General features: G+C 45.1%; 2 protein-coding genes across 2 annotated transcripts in view; one reads left to right on the top strand and one right to left on the bottom strand.

Annotated features, from left to right (window-relative positions):
- The window catches only part of LOC131263374 (dedicator of cytokinesis protein 9), a 70,733-nt gene extending 60,539 nt beyond the window's left edge, over positions 1-10,194 (bottom strand). Inside the window, exon 1 of the mRNA XM_058265563.1 lies at positions 10,096-10,194. Within this exon, the coding sequence (XP_058121546.1) occupies positions 10,096-10,194 (99 nt within the window). The remainder of the gene's footprint in view (positions 1-10,095) is intronic.
- A 1,974-nt stretch (positions 10,195-12,168) lies between these two features.
- Positions 12,169-18,121, top strand: LOC131263391 (protein phosphatase 1L). The gene is made up of 4 exons (XM_058265584.1): positions 12,169-13,014; positions 13,735-14,407; positions 15,983-16,299; positions 16,378-18,121. Exons 1-4 carry the CDS (start codon positions 12,623-12,625, stop codon positions 16,589-16,591), a joined length of 1,596 nt encoding a protein of 531 aa, XP_058121567.1. The 5' UTR covers positions 12,169-12,622; the 3' UTR covers positions 16,592-18,121.
- Positions 18,122-18,600: the final 479 nt, after the last annotated feature.

Below are 18,600 nucleotides of genomic sequence, written 5' to 3'. Positions count from 1 at the left end.
GGCGCACTTTCTGTCGACCGTGTCTACATTAGTGCGCTTAGCGCCTCGGAGAGAGAGAGGAAAGTGCAACTGGAAAATGTGGGAAACGCTTGCTTTCGAGCTGGCGGCAGAAGATCGATACACTCTCGCCCGGAGGGAGCTTAGCCATTAGCCGGGCTATGGTTTCGCTAGGAACCGACGAGTAACGTTGGCCCCGAAGAAGATGCAACGCACTGCCTGCCAGCTGGCTTTCCCTTTTTTCTCCGCCCGGGTGGCGTCCAGCAGACGGGGGCAATGGAATGTGTTTGGTGATAAGAAGATGACCGCTCGGTCGCCAGACGATGGGAAGACGACGCACGAGCGAAAGGATAGGGATCACTTTCAGTTAACACATCAGCGCCGGAGGGAAATGTTTTTTGCTTTTCCCGTGTTGCTTTACCCGTAACTCGACTCCGAAGGGTCGCAGCGTAGGGTTGGCAACAGATGACCGTGAACGTGCGTTGGTCTCCGCTCGTTGGGGACAACAACTTTCATCTGCGGATGATTGATCAATTCCGCTTTCATTCGTGGCTCTCTGTGTAAAATGTCATCGTTACTTATTTAACATGTAATTTAACGACTTTTAAAGTGTCTTCTAACGTAGCTTCCATATATGAAAAGCACCTGTTCAATATGCTAAAACCAGCATATTTGTTTTATTTGGGAAATATATACTTTTATTTTAAGACAAACAAACCGAAGTGAAAATTCGAACTGAACACCGAAGGGTTCAATCGTGCGCACGGGAGTGGAACCTGTCCGACATGTCGTGCAAACGCTGATCAAGTGCATCGAGTGGATCCCGTGCTGATAGGAAAAAAGAGATCCCCAGGGCAAACATTTACATACAGGGAAAGGCCTAAGGCAACGGAACACGCCGCATAAATACAACGCGGTTTGAGACGCCAATCGATTCGAAGTAGGAAACCGGCAATCGATTGTTTGACATTGTCTCAATTAATGGTCTGCCCTTCTATGGCCGATGGTTATTTGTATTTTTTTTTTAACTTGTGTTGAGTTTTTTCTTCTCCAACCTTTGATCCCAACGTTAGGAAAATATTGACAAACGCTAGGACACTGCGAAGGGTGCGGCGGTTTATTCCTCTAATTGAATCATTAGATAAGAGAAAACGAATGTAAATGGAAACCTCTCGAGATGGTATCTTAAGGAATGTAAATAGGAAATTTTCATAACCTTTTTTAACACTAGAATCCAAATTGGGGTCATTTTGAACCCAACGCAATTTTCGATTTTAATATCTCAAAAACGGCTGAATATTTTTACAAAAAAAAAGCTTCATCCAAAAAGTCCAAAGCTACATCCAAAACAAAAATTTCAGATTTTTCTGTTATACCAGTTCCGAGACCTAACTTGACTATCCCTAGAATGCTTTTTAGGGGTCATTTTTACCCCTATTTTTAAAACGCTATAACTTCACTATTTTTGCAGATTTTTCAAATCCGTAACCTATTAACTTTTTTTCCAAATGACCTCTAAAAAGCATTCGGCCAAGATTCCAAATCAATGTATTCTAGTGTTAAGTTACAGTTTTACTAAAATTTCAAAATACGAGGAAGATGCTTCAGCTTCAAGGATAAATTATTTGTCCTGTACGTGTAAGCGTGAAAAATGACTTCCTTGTGATAATCTTATCATCTACAAAGTAAGTTACATATTTATTGACATGCGTACTTAAGTGAAAACGTGACAATTTTCCACCCAGTCTATCATTTAATATACACATGTAACGCAAAAGTAACCAAGACTGACACGCCGTGTGATTTTATTACTTTTTTTTAATATACCTCGCACTGATGCATCCGACGTATCAAATTAACGAGCGTCATATCATTTGCGTGTCGAATGCACGGGGCACAGAAAATCCTACCGCCTTCCTTTGATCGTTTCCGGCTTCCGATGTGCGATCATCTTAGACGCGCCGTTTGTAGCAAACATTACCACGCGAGTCCAGTTTCCTTGCGTTCGTCGGCGTTGGAAGAAAAAGGGCTTAAAGCGGAGTGGGGGAAAAAAACCACCAAATTCCAATCCTCATTATCTTCACACGCCAGCAGTGCAGTAGCTACCGTTCGCTGACTACGAACGAACGAAGACCGCAGGCCTCGTCGCGTAGGGTTCATTCATTTCAGGCACGTTTTCGCTGACAAAGGCCCCGATGTTGGGAGGCGGTCCAAGACACAACGGAGCTGAAGAAACGCGCGGCGAAGGGTAACAAACGAACGAAGCTGATTAGACAGCAACTTGTTATGTAAATCCGTTTATGTATGACCCCTCACGTGGATCTGCTGTGTATTTTTTTTTTCGTAGGGTGACGGCGTGAACCTCTACGAAACTAATGTCAAACCGTTTGACCATCCCGAGTAAACATTGGTGTCGATCGCCATCCCGGGTTATTTAGATTTGTGCCGCCTAATATGATACCTTCCTGAATTGATTTCTGACATCCATTATTGAACGGAAGGATTCGAATTGAATTCCAATGACGAAGGCAGGGGATGACGTGATGCCACAACCTCACAACCTGGTCAGAAAACCTGAACTACACCTTTGGCTATGACCAAACTTGCGAGCACGCTAAAGAACCGCAAAGGTGGTGACACTCAGCTCTGCGAGGATGGCAGAAAAATATGTTTGCCAAACCATTTATTTCAATTGACAGCAGTCAGCAAAAGCATGTGAATGGTCTATCTGCCAGCCTTCGGGGTGTGTGAATCCCTCGTTTTCATCCCCGCCTAGTCGCCTTATGATCTTCCGAGATGATCCGCCCAAGCCGAGAGGCGACAAAACGTCGATTAAAGTGAGTTAGTGCGACTCCCAGCAGGGGGTTCCTTTTTACGATCGCAATTTCTTTAATCGAAGACAGCTGCCGTCCGCTCAAACGTCCAACGGATAAAGATCCGGCCACTTCGGAGGGACAAACGGTGCCAAGATGTGATTTTCTAGGAATGTTTATATTTACGATCGTAAGCAAGCTGCTCTCTGCGGTGCACATAACGTGTGACGTCTTCTTTGCCTTTAATAAAATCTTCTGTAACGATCAAAAAAGGGCACTGTCTAGTGTTCTTTTCTTCCAAACAACAATACCTCGAAAATTCGCTCAGCCAAACAAGTTATTAGATTTCATTCTTTAGATACAACGGGCGGTTTCTTTTCCGGTTTTCTGGACGAATCACCCTGTGCCGTCGTGTTTGTTGTCTTCTCTCGTTTATGCGCTTTTTACTGGGAAGCGAAAGAACCGGCATTGGTCGAAACGGGATGAGATCATCCCCGAACCGGAGAAGGTGGCCAAGCGTGCAGCTCCACACCACAATAAAAGCGCGTAAACCAAACAAGTCACGAATTAGGGGAGGTTGGGGGGCTCGAGGAAAAAAAAGAAACCCTCCCGCCCCTGGGATTCCACATGGTCGCGCCATTCTGGCCGGTTGACACGCATACAGCGAACGACGAGATTCACGCGAGCTCCACCAGATCTCGCGTCATATGGCGCGCGTTCGCGATCTCCCCCGTGGATTCGCGTGCTTCGAGTGACCGAGTCGAGGCACTCACACCCATTCGTTCACGGGTTGTGGATGATGCGGATTATGGCCTTTTAAAAACGCTCGTTTTATGGCTGCGGACTCTGTTGCGCGCGATGGACAAGTGTTGACCTCGTCGCGTGTCAGAGTTCAGTTCCTTCCATGTTCAATCGGCGATCAACGCGTGATCTCCAACAAGCTAAGGCCCCTCCGACGAGCTGTCGCGATCAGTTGGGCATGTTTGAAATGAACTCGAGTCAAATTATGACAAATCCACCGACCGGGCGATGGTTGGCGAGCCTTGTTTAGACAGCACAGTCGATCTTGTTGGGGGGGATTGGACGGTAGTGGTGGGACATAATGGACCGAGGACGCGTGATCGTGATCCAAACAAATGACTATTTATAGACACTCGCCACTACACTCGCGTACGGCGAGTCAAACCATTGCCAAACGGATGCTGTTTCTGCTAGGGATCGCCCCGATCTAGTGCTGTTTCATCTTCTGCCTTCCACAAATCCACAAAAACGAGGCCCAACAAACGTTGCGCCTGTTGCGTCGTCGTCGTCGTCGTCGTTGTCTATGATCTGTGGTATTTCTTGGCCGATGCGGAACGTGAATTTCGATAGTAATCGCCTGATCCACCACGAGTATAGCAATGGAGGAGCAAAAGGGTGAATTTATGCCCATATGGTAGCAATCAATAGAACCCGTATCCGACCGAGTACGGCGACGAAAGGGAAAGTGTTGCTATCGTTGTACGAACAAGGCAAGTGAGCAACCTTTATTTTTCTGCCCTAAATGTGTCATCTCGCTAGCAGAGGTTGGACCGTTTGGTGAATCAATTAAATTAATAGCGCTGGTATACGGTATGACGATCTAACGAGAAGCTTCAGGAACGATACCAATCGAAGGCAACCACTTAACATAATAAACACAAATCATCGTCACCAGATTCATGCAGTTGCAAGATCACAGAGATCTTTTAGTAGTATAGTCCCTTTAGTTAAAAAAAAGTCAAAATTATACCGACTGGTAGTAGAAGAAATTTAAATGATTTGGTTTTTACCTTTCAATATGGTCTCAAAATGATACAGAATTTTGTGGGAGCGACCATAACTACCTTGCAATACAATTCTATCACTAAATTCATCTATATATATTGAGTCATGTTTACATGGATTATTGCTTGAGGAATTTTGTAGTTAAGTTAGGGGAAACTGTGGCAAGATGCACCCCACCGGGGTAAAATGCACGACTCTTTCTAAACTAAGCCATTGTACACAAAATGAAGTAATAGAAAATATTCATCGGTGTGTCTAATGTATTCTATGCGAATTATGACTGACACGATAATGTAAGCGATAACAAGTTGTCAAAAAAAAAATATTGCAATCAAGCAGACATTGATCAAGTACCTCAATATGTTACTAAACAAAAATAATTGGATTTACAATTATCACATTCTGGTTGTGGAGATAAAAATGAAATCATCATCGATAATCTTTTTTTAATTGAAAGTTTTTAATTCATTCACTCTTCAAACATCTGCTGAGCGTCAGTAACTCCTTTGTAAAACAATTCTATTCTTAAAATGATTTGTTTTGAACCACAATTTAACATGGAATGAAATAAAATACCATTATTTAGTCTCGTATAGAGCGGAAAACTTAAACAACGCTGTAACTTTCAAAGAAATTATCCACTACCAAAAGGTTTTGCGTGCATAAATAGCAAGGCGGGAGTACTGCTCCTCATCCCAACAAGTTTCCTTCACCATCCGAACCGAAGGAAACGTGAAAAAACCTCCCACGATGACGTACGCACTCTTGTTGAACAAAACTGTGCGTCGCACTTAGTCGGCCCGGTGTTGTTTACATTTGAGCTACCGAATGCAAAATATTAGCAACATGGTGTACATTTACTTTTACGAGCACGTTTTTCGAGCGCACATCGCTTATAGTACTACGCTTTTCCCGCTTTTGCTTCCACCAGTGAGGGTGCGTCGGGGTTTCTGGAGAACGATTTTTCCGGTCTTTTATTTTCATATCGAACGTAGCCGATCGGTGGGAGGCCGTAAAGTATTTCATCGAAGAGATGTTTTACAAAACGTTCAAGCCGCAGGCTGCAGATTACTCAAAGCGGATCTACCAGAAGATCCACTTCAACAAGAATGTTTCACGCAATGGTAGTTTTAGCGCTTGAGTGTTTGCGTTCACTTCTCACCATTCCCAGAACCGTGGTGTGTTTATTTAGAGAATGTGTGTAGCCGAGGGCACATAGAACAGTACAGACAATCCCAAAACTGCATCTTCTCAAAGCTGGAGCTGCTTAAACTGTTCGCAACATGTTTGCGTTTCATCCACTACGGCCAGCAGCAAAAGCGAGATCGTTGGTTGAGGCATTTAATTGCTGCTTAAGTGGCATTGGGAGGGCAAGACGTCGGTGGTGGTGGTGGTGGTGCTGGTGGATTTTGGGAAGACTCGACAGTCGAGCGAGTTGTTTGTAATTAACGCCGCAGTGCACATTCATGGGCACGACCTCGGTTCAGAACTCTGCTGGTGGTAACCTCCGGAAGGTTCAGAGATCAACTGCCGTTCCTCGAGGAAGGGACCGCGGGGGGTGTAGAAGGGTAACAGTATGTTAATGGCGTTGATAGGCGATTTCCTTCTTTCGCAGATGGAGCGAAGGGAGAACAATGGCCAAAGATGTTGTGGATAAAATTAGAATAATTTTGAATTAAATACAACACAATTTCGTGTCGTTATTTCTAGAATCCGTAAAATCTATAACCTAACAAAAAAAATGTCGTTTTTATTTCCATGAAACTCCCAAAACGTCACAAGCATAGCTTTAAATTCCAATTCCACCCAACCGTTAGTAAAACGGTTGCCCAGAATGGACTGATTGTGTATTTATTTGCCACAAATTGCACGGATTAAAGAGACTTACTAGTAGATAGATTTGCTTTCCGGTGCTGCATTTACTAGAACCATACCGGAACACTCTTCCCGCTTTTCTGGTCATGATAGGAGGCTCGAAATCAGGCCACTCCAAAGGTAAAAAATAGGTTCCAATCGTCTGAGCCACAATTTAACCGCAATGGCAACAATTAAGAGAGAACGTTTGAAGAACAATTGCAGCGGAAAGAGAGAGAAGGAGAGAGAGAGAGATCACAGGATCCCGACTATCGAAGTACTTGAATAAATATATTGATCCTGCCATCCTTCCCACCACCGTCGGAGTTCCAGGGATGAAAAGTTCATCGTCCGGCCCCACCACAAGGACGTAGAATGGGGCCAGGAAATTGGATCCTGCCGTGAGCGCATCGGGTTACGTAAGTAAGCAGAGAGGGCGGCGGCCAGACAGACAAAACGGATGCCAAACTCCCATCCCAACACACACACACTATCTCTCTCTCTCTCTTTTTCTCGTCGTGCAGAATGGCACAACATCCTGTGGGCACGTCCTGTTTGTTTGTTCGGTCGTTCGGCGAAGGCTCCGGCGAACTGTTTCCGTTGCGCAAAAATTCACCCTCACCGTGGAGTGACCCAATTCACTGCCGATCCAAACGAGAGACTCTGTTTGAAACCCCAGATATGAGGGGGTGTTTTTAATTTCCATTGCATCACCTTCCATCATTCGATTTGCTCTCGCATGAAAACTCGCCCGAGCAAAGCAAAGCGAATGGATGAAAAACCGAGTACGGAGGGGGAGAAATCTGCCATCACCGAAAGGGAGTGTAGGTTTTGGAACAGGTTAGGTCGAGGCATTGCGCAAAATCTGCGACTCCCACAGAAACTCCAGACAGTCGCTAGACGGACCGGGTGACGCACCCGACACAGCGAACCAACTTCTCTTGCTTGAATGGCGGTTTTAAACTGGCATCAAGTGCTGCTATAAGCTTCACAGAAATCTGGTTATTTAAGATACTAATCCCATTTTCTCCTGGCAAGGACACATTCGACATATTTTCAGCAAAACGACCCGCCGTTGGGTAGAAAAACTACACAGTGTGAACTCGCCCCGACACGACAGCATCCACATGTCGTCTGGGGGAGAAGATGGCACAAATGAACACTCGCGAAACTCAAATCGCGATTCCCCACCTTGTTCACGGTGAACACCGAAAGGTAAACAAACCGACCGAGTGGAATGTTCGCTTTGAAATGGACAGATCAGATGAAAAATCGCGCCTCAAGGCGATCTTGATCTTCTGTAAATAACAGCCACAACAACAGCATCACCTGAAAACCGAACTGTAGTGGAAAGAAATCGCAAACACAGAGCAACGTCGTGGTAACCTTCGGTCAAAGGTCAACCCCGGTTGACAAGTGGTTTACCCATCAAGTAGATGTGTCGATGTGGGAACGACGACGACAACGAGTTTGTTTTCATCAGGCTCATCTCATCACGCCATGAGCTCATCTTGATGCCCTCCTCTTCGTCGTCGTTCCCTTTCCCAATACTGCGCGTGCTGCTTTTCTTGTCGATTTTCATTCACACCCCCACCGAAGGTACGTTTTTATTTGGTTGATTTGCAACGCACACAACAATGGCGAACGATTAATAAATAAATTCATCACTCTGGAACGTTGGTCCATGTTTGTCAGCTAAATATTAAAAAGTACCAATTATTCACTTATTCACTTTTCAAGAGTTGGTAATGTGTTTGGCCCATGAGGCGTGTGAAAATGATGCGTATTTGAGCAAGAACTCACAGTTGGAATTTGTTTTTATTTAGCAAAAATACGTTTAGATACGTTAAAGGAAGCTGAAAAGAAGCTGAGAAAGTTTTTATCTGAACTTGAGTTTTTCAATTCAACTTTCTGCCATAAAAATGTTCATCAAAAAGTGTTTGCCACTTGCACCTAAGAAAAGCCGCTTAGTCCCAAACAATCCCTGGCTAGTGAGCGACTTAATAGAGTCTGCATACTTCCACCACTAGATAAAGCCACACTCGACTCATTACCATTTCTGATGGCGCTGCAATAAATCGTTCGTTCCGCAAGTCGAACTGATTGCCCATTCCACGGGTTCCACTTTGGCGGCGTGATTATTTGCAAAACATATTTTTCGCATACCACTCTCGGGGCTCGGGAAAAATGACGAAATAATATAAACCAAAGTTGCAGGAAAAGCACAATGACAACACAAAGAGCCGGCCATTGGAAACCATCTATTGGGAAAAGATTATGTTGCAGATCATGTTTGCTATTTGATCAGGGCGGGAAATAAAAGAGGTTTCACAACACGTGCTGTATCGCGGATCTGTTCCTTCCCGCGCGTTTTCGGGAACAAATGGCAAGGGGAAACGCACAGACACAGCCGTACCGGGAAATACGATGACGTCGGCGTGATGACTGCACGCTGGGTGGTGGATAGGGCGATGATGACTCATCGACCCTTCCCGTCGACGGAGCGAAATTGTGCAAATAGCGCCAAAAGATGATAACGTGGAGGAGAAAAAAAGATGCAGGAAGAAACGCGAACCGAGACGCGGTTTGGCGGAAAACTGACACATTCTGCGCACACGTGTTTTTTTTCTACATTTTTTGTCGGTCTGTTTATTGCATTCCAAAGTGATCGTATTGCTTGTGCCGGGGAAACATTACCCTTGTGCTGATAGCTATGAAGAAACGTGTGTTTTTACGGATGGATTCATTGAAATACGGCTCATTTGAAATGGTGTTAATATGGTGGAAATGATCCAAAAAATAAGCCTCTTATATAATTATAAACTTATTTTGCAATTTTTTTTTTTGGTGTCTTTTTAATCCAACCCTAACCATAAACCAGTGACCCAAATAAACTCCATGGCACATTATAAGCGCCTAATCCATAAAGAGTTTGGCTAAATCAATCGTTTCCCAAACAAACGCCAACATAAAACCGAACACCGTTTGATCCACTTAGTTGCATCCAACCGTTGAGGCGAGCAAAATTTCCCGACACACCGGCTGGAAAAGTTTTGAGCGCATAACAAATCGGATGCAACCCCCGGTTTTAACCCTCTTCGAATGGCCCACTGGCAAACTTTGCTCCAAATAAAACCAGCAGGAGGGTGAACGGAAAAAGAAAATCACCCGCAATCCCCAGCCCATAATCCGGGAATGCACGGAAAAACGCGTTTCCGCGGGGAATGTTGGTTGTTGTGATGTGTGCACCCCCTCTTTGGACAGGCTCTTCAGTTTGAAACCATGCAAGCGTAAACTTTAAATTTAACTACCCCTTTAGCAGCCCCACAACTCCCCCCCCCCCCCCCCCCCCCGCAGTGGTGGGGGAATCGATTGTTACGCCCACACAAACCTACCCGGCCTCATCATCGGATCTCCAACGCAGATGTAACTTCCGACGAGATTTATTTCCATGTATTATCTCACTTTGTTTGCACACGCAAAATATTTTACTCCAATTGGGCGTGTGTGTTTGTCTCGGAGGGAAATGTTGGGGGTGTTTTTTTTTCAGGGGTAGGAAAATTCGGGCACGGGGACGGATCGGGATGGAGGTATTAAATTAAAATAAACAAAATTAAATACATACAAGTGAAGTAGATTCACGTACAACTTGCGAGATGTTTTCCCTCAGCTGGGCCGCCATGCCGGGCTTGTTAAGCCCTCGGGTGAACTTCCGCTCGGTCATTGTAGTGTCGAATGGACGAACTGTGCTGGGCTGGAAGTTTTAATCAATTCTGCGTGCTCCCGTTTCAATTCAATTTCTTTCCACCCTTCCGGATGTGTCAGATGCATCGACGGGACGAGTGAGAGGTTGTATGGTAAGCGGGCGTGATGGCACATTCACTGGCCAAACACACTTTCAAACACGATTCAAATGCAAATGCCCTGCGGCGATAGTGGCACGTTGCGTCGACGACACTTGACGACCGCTCTTTTTCTGACGATGGATCACTTTCCCATCCGATCGCGTGCTTCTTTCGTATCGTACAATTTCACCAGGCACTCTGCGGTGCGTTGATCAAACCACTTTATATAGTAACAATTTTTTGTACACTTTTCGTTTTCGGAAGTTTCACTTTCGTCACATCACATTAGCACTCACTCCTGAAAACGTAAAGGGGAAAGGTGAAATTAATGCCGATGCAGGTGCCTACAAATTGGTTGAATATTTTTGGTTTGTATTTTAAATTCCACAAAGCCACCAAACACCGGTTGTTACGAAAAATGAACACACAGCAGCATGCGTTCATGCGCGTTCTTGCGCAAGGTGTTCGATGGGACCGCGCGGGGGTAGGCGGGACCACACAAAGAAAACCGGTCCTCCTGAAGGACTCCGCCGTCTCCGAAGAAGGCGAAGATTCTGTTCTGGCGAAGGAAGAAAAACAGAAAACACGCAAGCAACACGTTCACCACCATCATGGCCTGCCTATAACAAAAAAAAAACTAGAAACAAACGCCAAACGCTTCGTGAGAAACACTCGTGTGCACCTGTGGTTGGGATGCTGGCTCGCAGGCGACTGGTTCGGGGTTTCGGATGCTCGGTGTGCCGTGTGTGGGATATTTTTTCCAAAAGGGACACGCCCGGGGAATTGTGGTCAGCAAACTTTATCACTTTCGCTGGGGGATGTGCGGGAATCAAACTCGCAAATATTCGCTCTCAATGAAGCACCCAGAACATCATTTGTTATCACCAGTATGCGCCAGCACATGCAATTGCTGCCTCTTCCAGGCACTTCGGGGGACTTTTATTGCTCACTTCCTCCGTGTCGCTTCCAAGGATTGATTAAATCCTGAAGATCATCTTGAAGAACACATCATTCACACACACCCGATAACGGACGCTAACGCACACCGACTAACGACGGCGTTCGATTAAAAGCGAATCATCAATGAACCAAACAATTTCTAATGCCCAGTCGAGATCCTTGGAAATGGACAATTCGAACGAAAATATGCACACCTACAGCACGCTCCGTTTGTACGCACACTCCGAAACCATCCTTTGCGTGGTTAAAAGTCGTCTAATCGATTTTGTCGCGGTTTCTCGTTACTGAGCAAATTGGCACACAAAAACGGCACGGAAATGCCATCGTTCGAAGCCGTTTGCTTGGTTTTGTCCAACGCGCAGTGCAGCAGTGTCCATCCGCTCAAAACTGATAACAGCACGCGATACGCTGGCGAGACGAAAACGGAACGTCCTACACTAGCATAGTTTCCCAGCAAACTGAACGATAGAAACGGACCGGGCTGCGCGGCGCACAACCTCATCGTGTTGTCGTTTGCGACTGAAACACTGACAACAACAACGCGGTTGTGTCAACAATCCCGGGTGAAATTTGACAAGATGCATGCAGCAGCGAGGCGAGCTCATTCCGAAAAAAATGGTTCCATTTGAAAAATAAATAAAATTTTGATAATTGAGTACCAATCATGTGCCTGAGAATTATTGCTTCTGCTTTTCGTAGCTAAAATGGTTTTCAAACAATACGTGAAATTGTACTAAACAACGAAAAAGCATCTACATTGATCGACCTGCCGTAGCAATCCTTGGTTCAATCAACAACGACTACTAAACGTCAAAAAGTCTTCTGCATACATCGACCTGCCAAAGCAATCGTTTTCACCGACCGTGACTAAAAGGAACGATTCGCTTCGTTGTTTTGCAACACGTCTGTCGATCCACTTCTGCAGCTGTTGCTGTTTTGTGTGCACAATTTTAGTTTCATTGCTAGGGATCGTAGTGCACCGTGAAAAGGAACCGTGGTGACGTAGTCACGAAACCAACCGAGATTGTGCCGCCGTGTGTCGTGAACGAATTGGCGTCAGCAGTTCTGGCCCCCACAGCAGGAGACACTGCGCTTTTTTCGCCTTTTTTTTTCTCCCCTGCATCGGAATGCAGTGGCTGACATTTGCATTACGCAGTTCATAATTTTGCGGAAGGCAATGTGTACTACAGCCGGGCAGTGCTAACGCAACGCGCACCCGTTTCGTGTTGGAGTGTTTGTTGTTAACTCGAGCTGCGAGCAACACACGCCCACCTTCCCGGAGTACCGACGCAAGGGTTGTACGGTACTTCCTCAAAGCGTACGACGGGGGAGGCCCCCGGCGGATCGATGGAGGACGAGCTGGAAGATAAGATACTGTATCAAACGCTGTCCAAGTCGCACATGAAGCTCCTCTCGAAATTCGCAGTCGGCGTTACGCCGCTCAACAGTTCGCTCAGTTACGTCTGGAAAGTGATGCGGGTGTACCTGCTAAAGCCGGAGGTCCTGATCGCCGGACTTCTGATTTGTCTGTTCGTCCTCTACCTGCAAGCGGCGGAAGTATGGAGCCGCGGGTTTATTCGGCGTATCAGCAGCAGCCTCGGGTTCGGCAAACCCGGTGGAGCCCGGTCGGGCAAGCTGGCGATGCTGGTATCGGCCGCCGAGAAGCACAGCTGGGAAGAGCGGACCACCGGTAGTGCCGTGTATGCGGTTCAAGGACGTCGTGCGCGGATGGAAGATAGGTAAGCATTGTGTCACTTATCCTACAGAAAATGGCATTATGATAATGTTGGTCATCGGTCATGCTTTAGAGTTTGCTTATCTTCATGATAGTGGTAACCATTGGTTGCAAAGTCCCTCTAGTGCCAGCTTCCTTCCGATCCGGTTATCGTTCCACTTAGCGCCAAGTGAGGTTCCGAGTATTTATAGAAAACCCCTAGCATCGTGTGGCAATCAGCGACGTGAATGATTTTTCGTGCGCTTCTAACGAACTAGAACAGCGCAAACCCCCTAAAATGAACAAAAAAAAACTTATACTGGGTCACGCACGTACGTCCTGACTTTTGTTACGTCTTTCGGATGGTTTTTGTATGATATTTTGATCGCTTTTTGGTACGGAATGGACGAAATAATTTAACTCATTCAATGAATCTGCGCTACAAACCTACGCTAAACAGTGTTGCCCCATCGTTGGGAAATCCACCGTTTTACGACAAGACAATGTGCCGTTTATTTACGGCCGCACCCCTCGAGTTTATCGCTTCCATTTCCTTATCCACCACTCAAACGCAAGAGTAAACACAGGTTGCGTCTTTCTTCCTCGCCAACATGAAGGAGCAAGGTTTCTTCCTAGTACGCATTAATCTCGCTGTATATTAATTATTTTTCCTTTCGTTTCCATTATCTGACGCCGACCCCCGGGAACGCTGGCCGCGCTGCGCTGCACCATACGCACCGATCAGATACGTTATAAGTGAAAACATCAACAACTGCGGTATCTCCCTGTTCGCCATCTTTGACGGACACGGTGGCGAGTATGCGGCCGAGTACGCCAAGACCGTGCTGGTGAAGAACATCAACCAGAAGCTGCAACAATCGTCGGCGATTGCCGATGGCAAGGAATCACCGCCGACGGTGGCAAACGGAAAGCCATCGTCCGATTGTGGGCCCGATGGGAAACCCGACTCGCCCGGTTCACCGAAGGCGGCCAACGACCGGGAGAAAGACGTCAACGAACGATACAAGGTGATGAATGGGGCTGGGAGTCACGGAAATGGTAACGAACCGCCCGGATCAGCGGCCACCGTTCAGCGGAGGCAAAGTTTCCGCAAATCGAAGACTGAAGATGCGATCGGTGGTGCAGGCGGCACTGGCGCCATCGGTGGAAGCAATAGCAACAATCAACAGCTGGAGAACGATCTGCTGAGCAAGTACATGGGCAATCAGTCACCGGCGAGGCAGCAGGTAAAGAAGAATCTGCTAAATGGAACATCCGGCGCCGGGCCCACACCGGTAAAGCCGAAAACCTACGAAGCGCAGTGTTACGTGCAGGATGGAAGCATTAATTTTGGGAAAATCATCACCGACGAAGTGTTGGCGGCGGACTTCGATCTCGTTGAAGCGGCAAAGCGGATGGTAAGTGGACGTCATTTGAATAATCACTGCTGTTGTGTGCACCTTCAAATGCCGCACTGTTAAGAGATTATCGATTTTCATTTCCGGATGAATATGCTTGCTGAAAGCTAAATTCAAATGATTTATAAATACCATTTTATGTTGAGCTCATTATGCATTTCAGTTCAGTTTCTATTTGGGAACTTTATCTTTTCAATCCTAACACGATTATTTGCTTCTTATTTAATTTTCAATATGTTGATAACTTTATTGAAGAGCATTTATCAACGGTTTTAGAAAACTGCAGCTAAATATTGTTATATAAAAAGTGAGTAAACAATCAAAATTTGTAACACACCGTGTTGGTAATTTGTCTTCCAAAACGTATCAACCATGTGCCGGACGAAGGCACGTCATCGCACGAGTCGTAAACTGGGGAAGAGAAAATTAAATATCTACATGTGTTTCGCGAATGCTAGATAGTTCTTTATCGAAAACTTACCCCTATCGTAGATCGAGGTAGTTGTTTGAACCTCCGGTGGGCGTGCCGTTATACCATGTGCGTTGTGTATAACATTTTCCAGCTTATCCATCAGTCCATTCAGTTGGTTAACACTATTATCCCTGTTACGGCCCACTAGGGGTGATTTTTGTAGTTCTAAAAAACAGACGGAAAGAATGGAAATTATTTTCATTATTTTAATTAAAACACTTTGTTTTTCCTTTGTGTCTCTTACTCGTTACCTTTCAAACTTTTCTCTATTCCTTCGAGGCGTCTCTGAAGCGTAGTTATTCCAGTTTGCAAGGTTGCTATACCGGCTTCGTGTTCACTACAGCAACCCCCGTTTTGTTGAAGCTGTGAAATACTGCAGGAATGGTGGAAAGAATTATTTAAACTTTATTCTGCCGCATCTTTTCTTGGTACCTTGCTTGTATGTCATCCAATTGATTCCGAAGCAGCTCGTAACCAAATCCACTTCCGCCGTAATTCTCCGGGGATGAGGGCGAATCTTGTCCTTCCGACTGCAGGTGAGATGTCCACTGGCCACTCCCAAATTGCAGTAGCAAGATTATTGGTAAAACCCAGCGGCAAACGATGCGACAGTTGTCGAGAACCATGTTGCTGATGATGATCCTCCTGATGGCTCTCCGATGATCGTCAGCGCTCTGCTCCGGTGGTTTGCCGGCTAAAATGGTTCCACTTCGATCCGTTCGAATGAAGCAGGAGGAATGCTTATCAGCACATTCGTCTGGCTGGAGCAGACAGTTTTCTTTGCTTGTATTGGCATATTTGCTGTGCATCTTTTGATGTTCGCGAGGGAAACTGATAGAAACCGGGTCAAAACAACCACGGTTTCATAGACCAAACACAAATTAAATACCCGTGGATTGGCTTTCTGGATTTAGCATGCTAAAAGAAAATAATAATGAATAAAATTGCATGGTTAAAACTTAAGTAAAACAAAGTAAAAACGCTGAACGTTTTGCGTGACCCCAACATTTGTGTTCTCTAGGTTCTAGTCCTATAACATTGTACTTAAAAAAACTTTCCTTAATGACATTTTATCTCTTCTTCTTTGTTTTTTTCTCTTTCAGTCTGATTTTGCCGGAACAACGGCTCTAATCGCCGTCATCCACCGCAGCAAGCTGATAGTGGCCAACGTGGGGGACTCACGGGGAGTCATGTGCGACTACAAGGGCAACGCCATCCCGCTGTCATTTGACCACAAGCCACAGCAGGTGCGGGAACAAAAACGGATCGCCGACGCCGGCGGATTCATCGCGTTCAAGGGCGTGTGGCGTGTGGCGGGCATATTGGCAACATCGCGCGCCCTCGGCGACTACCCGCTGAAGGAGAAAAACCTGGTCATTGCCGACCCAGACATTCTTTCGTTCGATCTCGTCGATCATAGGTAAGTAGGGCGTTGGGCGAATCTTATATACGTATCTGCTTCCGTACTCGATTCTTATGCCTTCCTTTACCGTTCCAGACCACAATTTCTCATCCTGGCATCGGATGGGCTTTGGGATACGTTCACCAACGAGGAAGCCGTGGCGTACGTACGCGAACGGCTCGATGAGCCACACTATGGAGCGAAAAGCATCGCCCTGCAATCGTATAGTCGTGGCTCGGTGGACAACATCACGGTATTGGTGGTCGTGCTGAAAAACGGTCGCTTCGAAGTGGGCTCATCGAGCGACTGAAGTGTCCTGGACACGAAGGGGACCCGGTATACGATACGATCGGGTCCTAGTGGGAAGTTAGAACAAGGTAGATTTCAGCGGATTTGGATAGAAACACTGCACTATCTACTTTTTTTACTGTCAGGCAAATTTGTTGTTTATTTAAATTATTTTCATATAAACTGTTGCTCCCGGCAGTTTTCTTACACCTTCCACTGAATTGATTGTTGAGAGTTTTTACAGAATGACATTGATTTCTTTTTTAAACTGTCAGAGTTTATGAGACCAATAACGAAAATCAATCATTTTCATGTAGTCAATAGATTGGTAGTGTTAGAGACTCACTAATTTAAAGCCTCACTCTCATTGCTAACTGGCTTTATTTTGTCCGTTCTGCCACTATCTCATTTTGCGTTACCCAAAGAAAATTAAACAAATAATCGTTTGTTTTTTCAAAAAAGCATTGTGTTAGAAAATATGTAGCATACTACGGTGTGGCTAGTAAGATTTTCTTTATTTTTAAACAATTAAAGGGACAATTAGAGAGTAACAAAGACAGCAGCTACAAAAAGTGGTAGGGCGTAGAGATTAGATTGTAGTTAGAGATTGAAGAAAACATGTTGACCCACGTCAAATGTTGGGGGGAATCACTTGAATGAGTGTCGTTTTCATCATTACTTTGTTTTTAATTTTATCTGCTGCTAATTCATATTTTATTCCACCGAGTACATGCGATGCCACCGCAACATTGCACCTCCAAAAAGAGCTAAGTAAGTGCACATTTCGAGTGGTATTTGAATTGGATCTTTAGTCAATGAACATTAGCACACATAATTATAGGCATGGCACGAAAATAACTAGAATACTGGAACGAGCGAAGGAGTGTGCTCATTGAAGATCGTGCAAAACTGATTGGCTTATGACTGTCTCTAGGTCTACATCTTAGGTAGGGTAAATTGGAACAAATTTCATATTTGAAAACGCACTTGGGAAAAAACACAGATTATGCGAGCTTCTACGGTAAGGATTATGCAGCACTTTCGTGAATCCCTAAAGAGCATTAGGGACATTGTTGGTGCCAAAGAGTGTGCTGAACCTCTTTCTGTCCATTATCGTTCACTACATACTGATCCCAATTGCGTGCGAGTAATGTTCGACTTTGATAAAAATTTGACTTAAGAATATTAATTAAAGGAGCAAACCGAACCAATCAATGACTTAGTATTTGGAAATCAAAAGTAGACCGAGCGAACTTATTACGTTAGCGATAAGAATGAAAAGCAACAATCAGATTAAACCGGTGGTAAACATAACTGCTTTACAACTCTCTTGGCGTTGCACCAGCTCAGCAACACTTCTCCACTAACCGGAAACGTTATGGCGCAACACCTCACTCGAGAATGGAACGAAAAACGGATCTCAAGAGTGTTGGTCATGTTTGCACTCCTGACGCCACTGTCTTTTCATTCGCTTTTCCTTTTTGTAATTGTACATATCTAATGACGAAACCAAGCGTAAGAATCTATGAATAAAACATCTTGTAACCTCAGACTCCTATCCAAGGCTTCTCGTAAACGATTTCTTCTTTTTCCTTTCCTGACAAATTATCCGACACATAGTAATTGTTTGCATCGGTTGTTTTAGTTACATTGTACCAATGCTGCTTTGATAATTGATCCAAGATAACCAATCGACGGTGAGTTTACTGTACCTAGACCAATAACAACAATAATGATAAGGGGGGACGCGTTTTGAGTGTGTTATCAGATGTAATGTCATACATCAAACAAATCACATTGTGTTGTTCACTAAGAAGACTGTTCACGAATTATTTTATTCTCTACAAATTGTTTATCGATTATTCACGAAGGAGACGAGGATCGCGGGTTTACACTAAGTTATATACAAGACTTCTCATCGTTCCCACGTGTGGGAGAGTCGCCCGTAGCAGACTCTCAAACGCGCATGTGACGTACCAACACGCGGTCATAAGCTGACATTCCAGCACCGGGTGTTGGGGTTACATGAGC

The sequence above is a fragment of the Anopheles coustani genome, chromosome 2, assembly GCF_943734705.1.
Source record: "Anopheles coustani chromosome 2, idAnoCousDA_361_x.2, whole genome shotgun sequence".
In the NCBI taxonomy this organism is placed as follows: domain Eukaryota; kingdom Metazoa; phylum Arthropoda; class Insecta; order Diptera; family Culicidae; genus Anopheles; species Anopheles coustani.
This window is presented reverse-complemented; position numbering and strand designations above follow the sequence as displayed.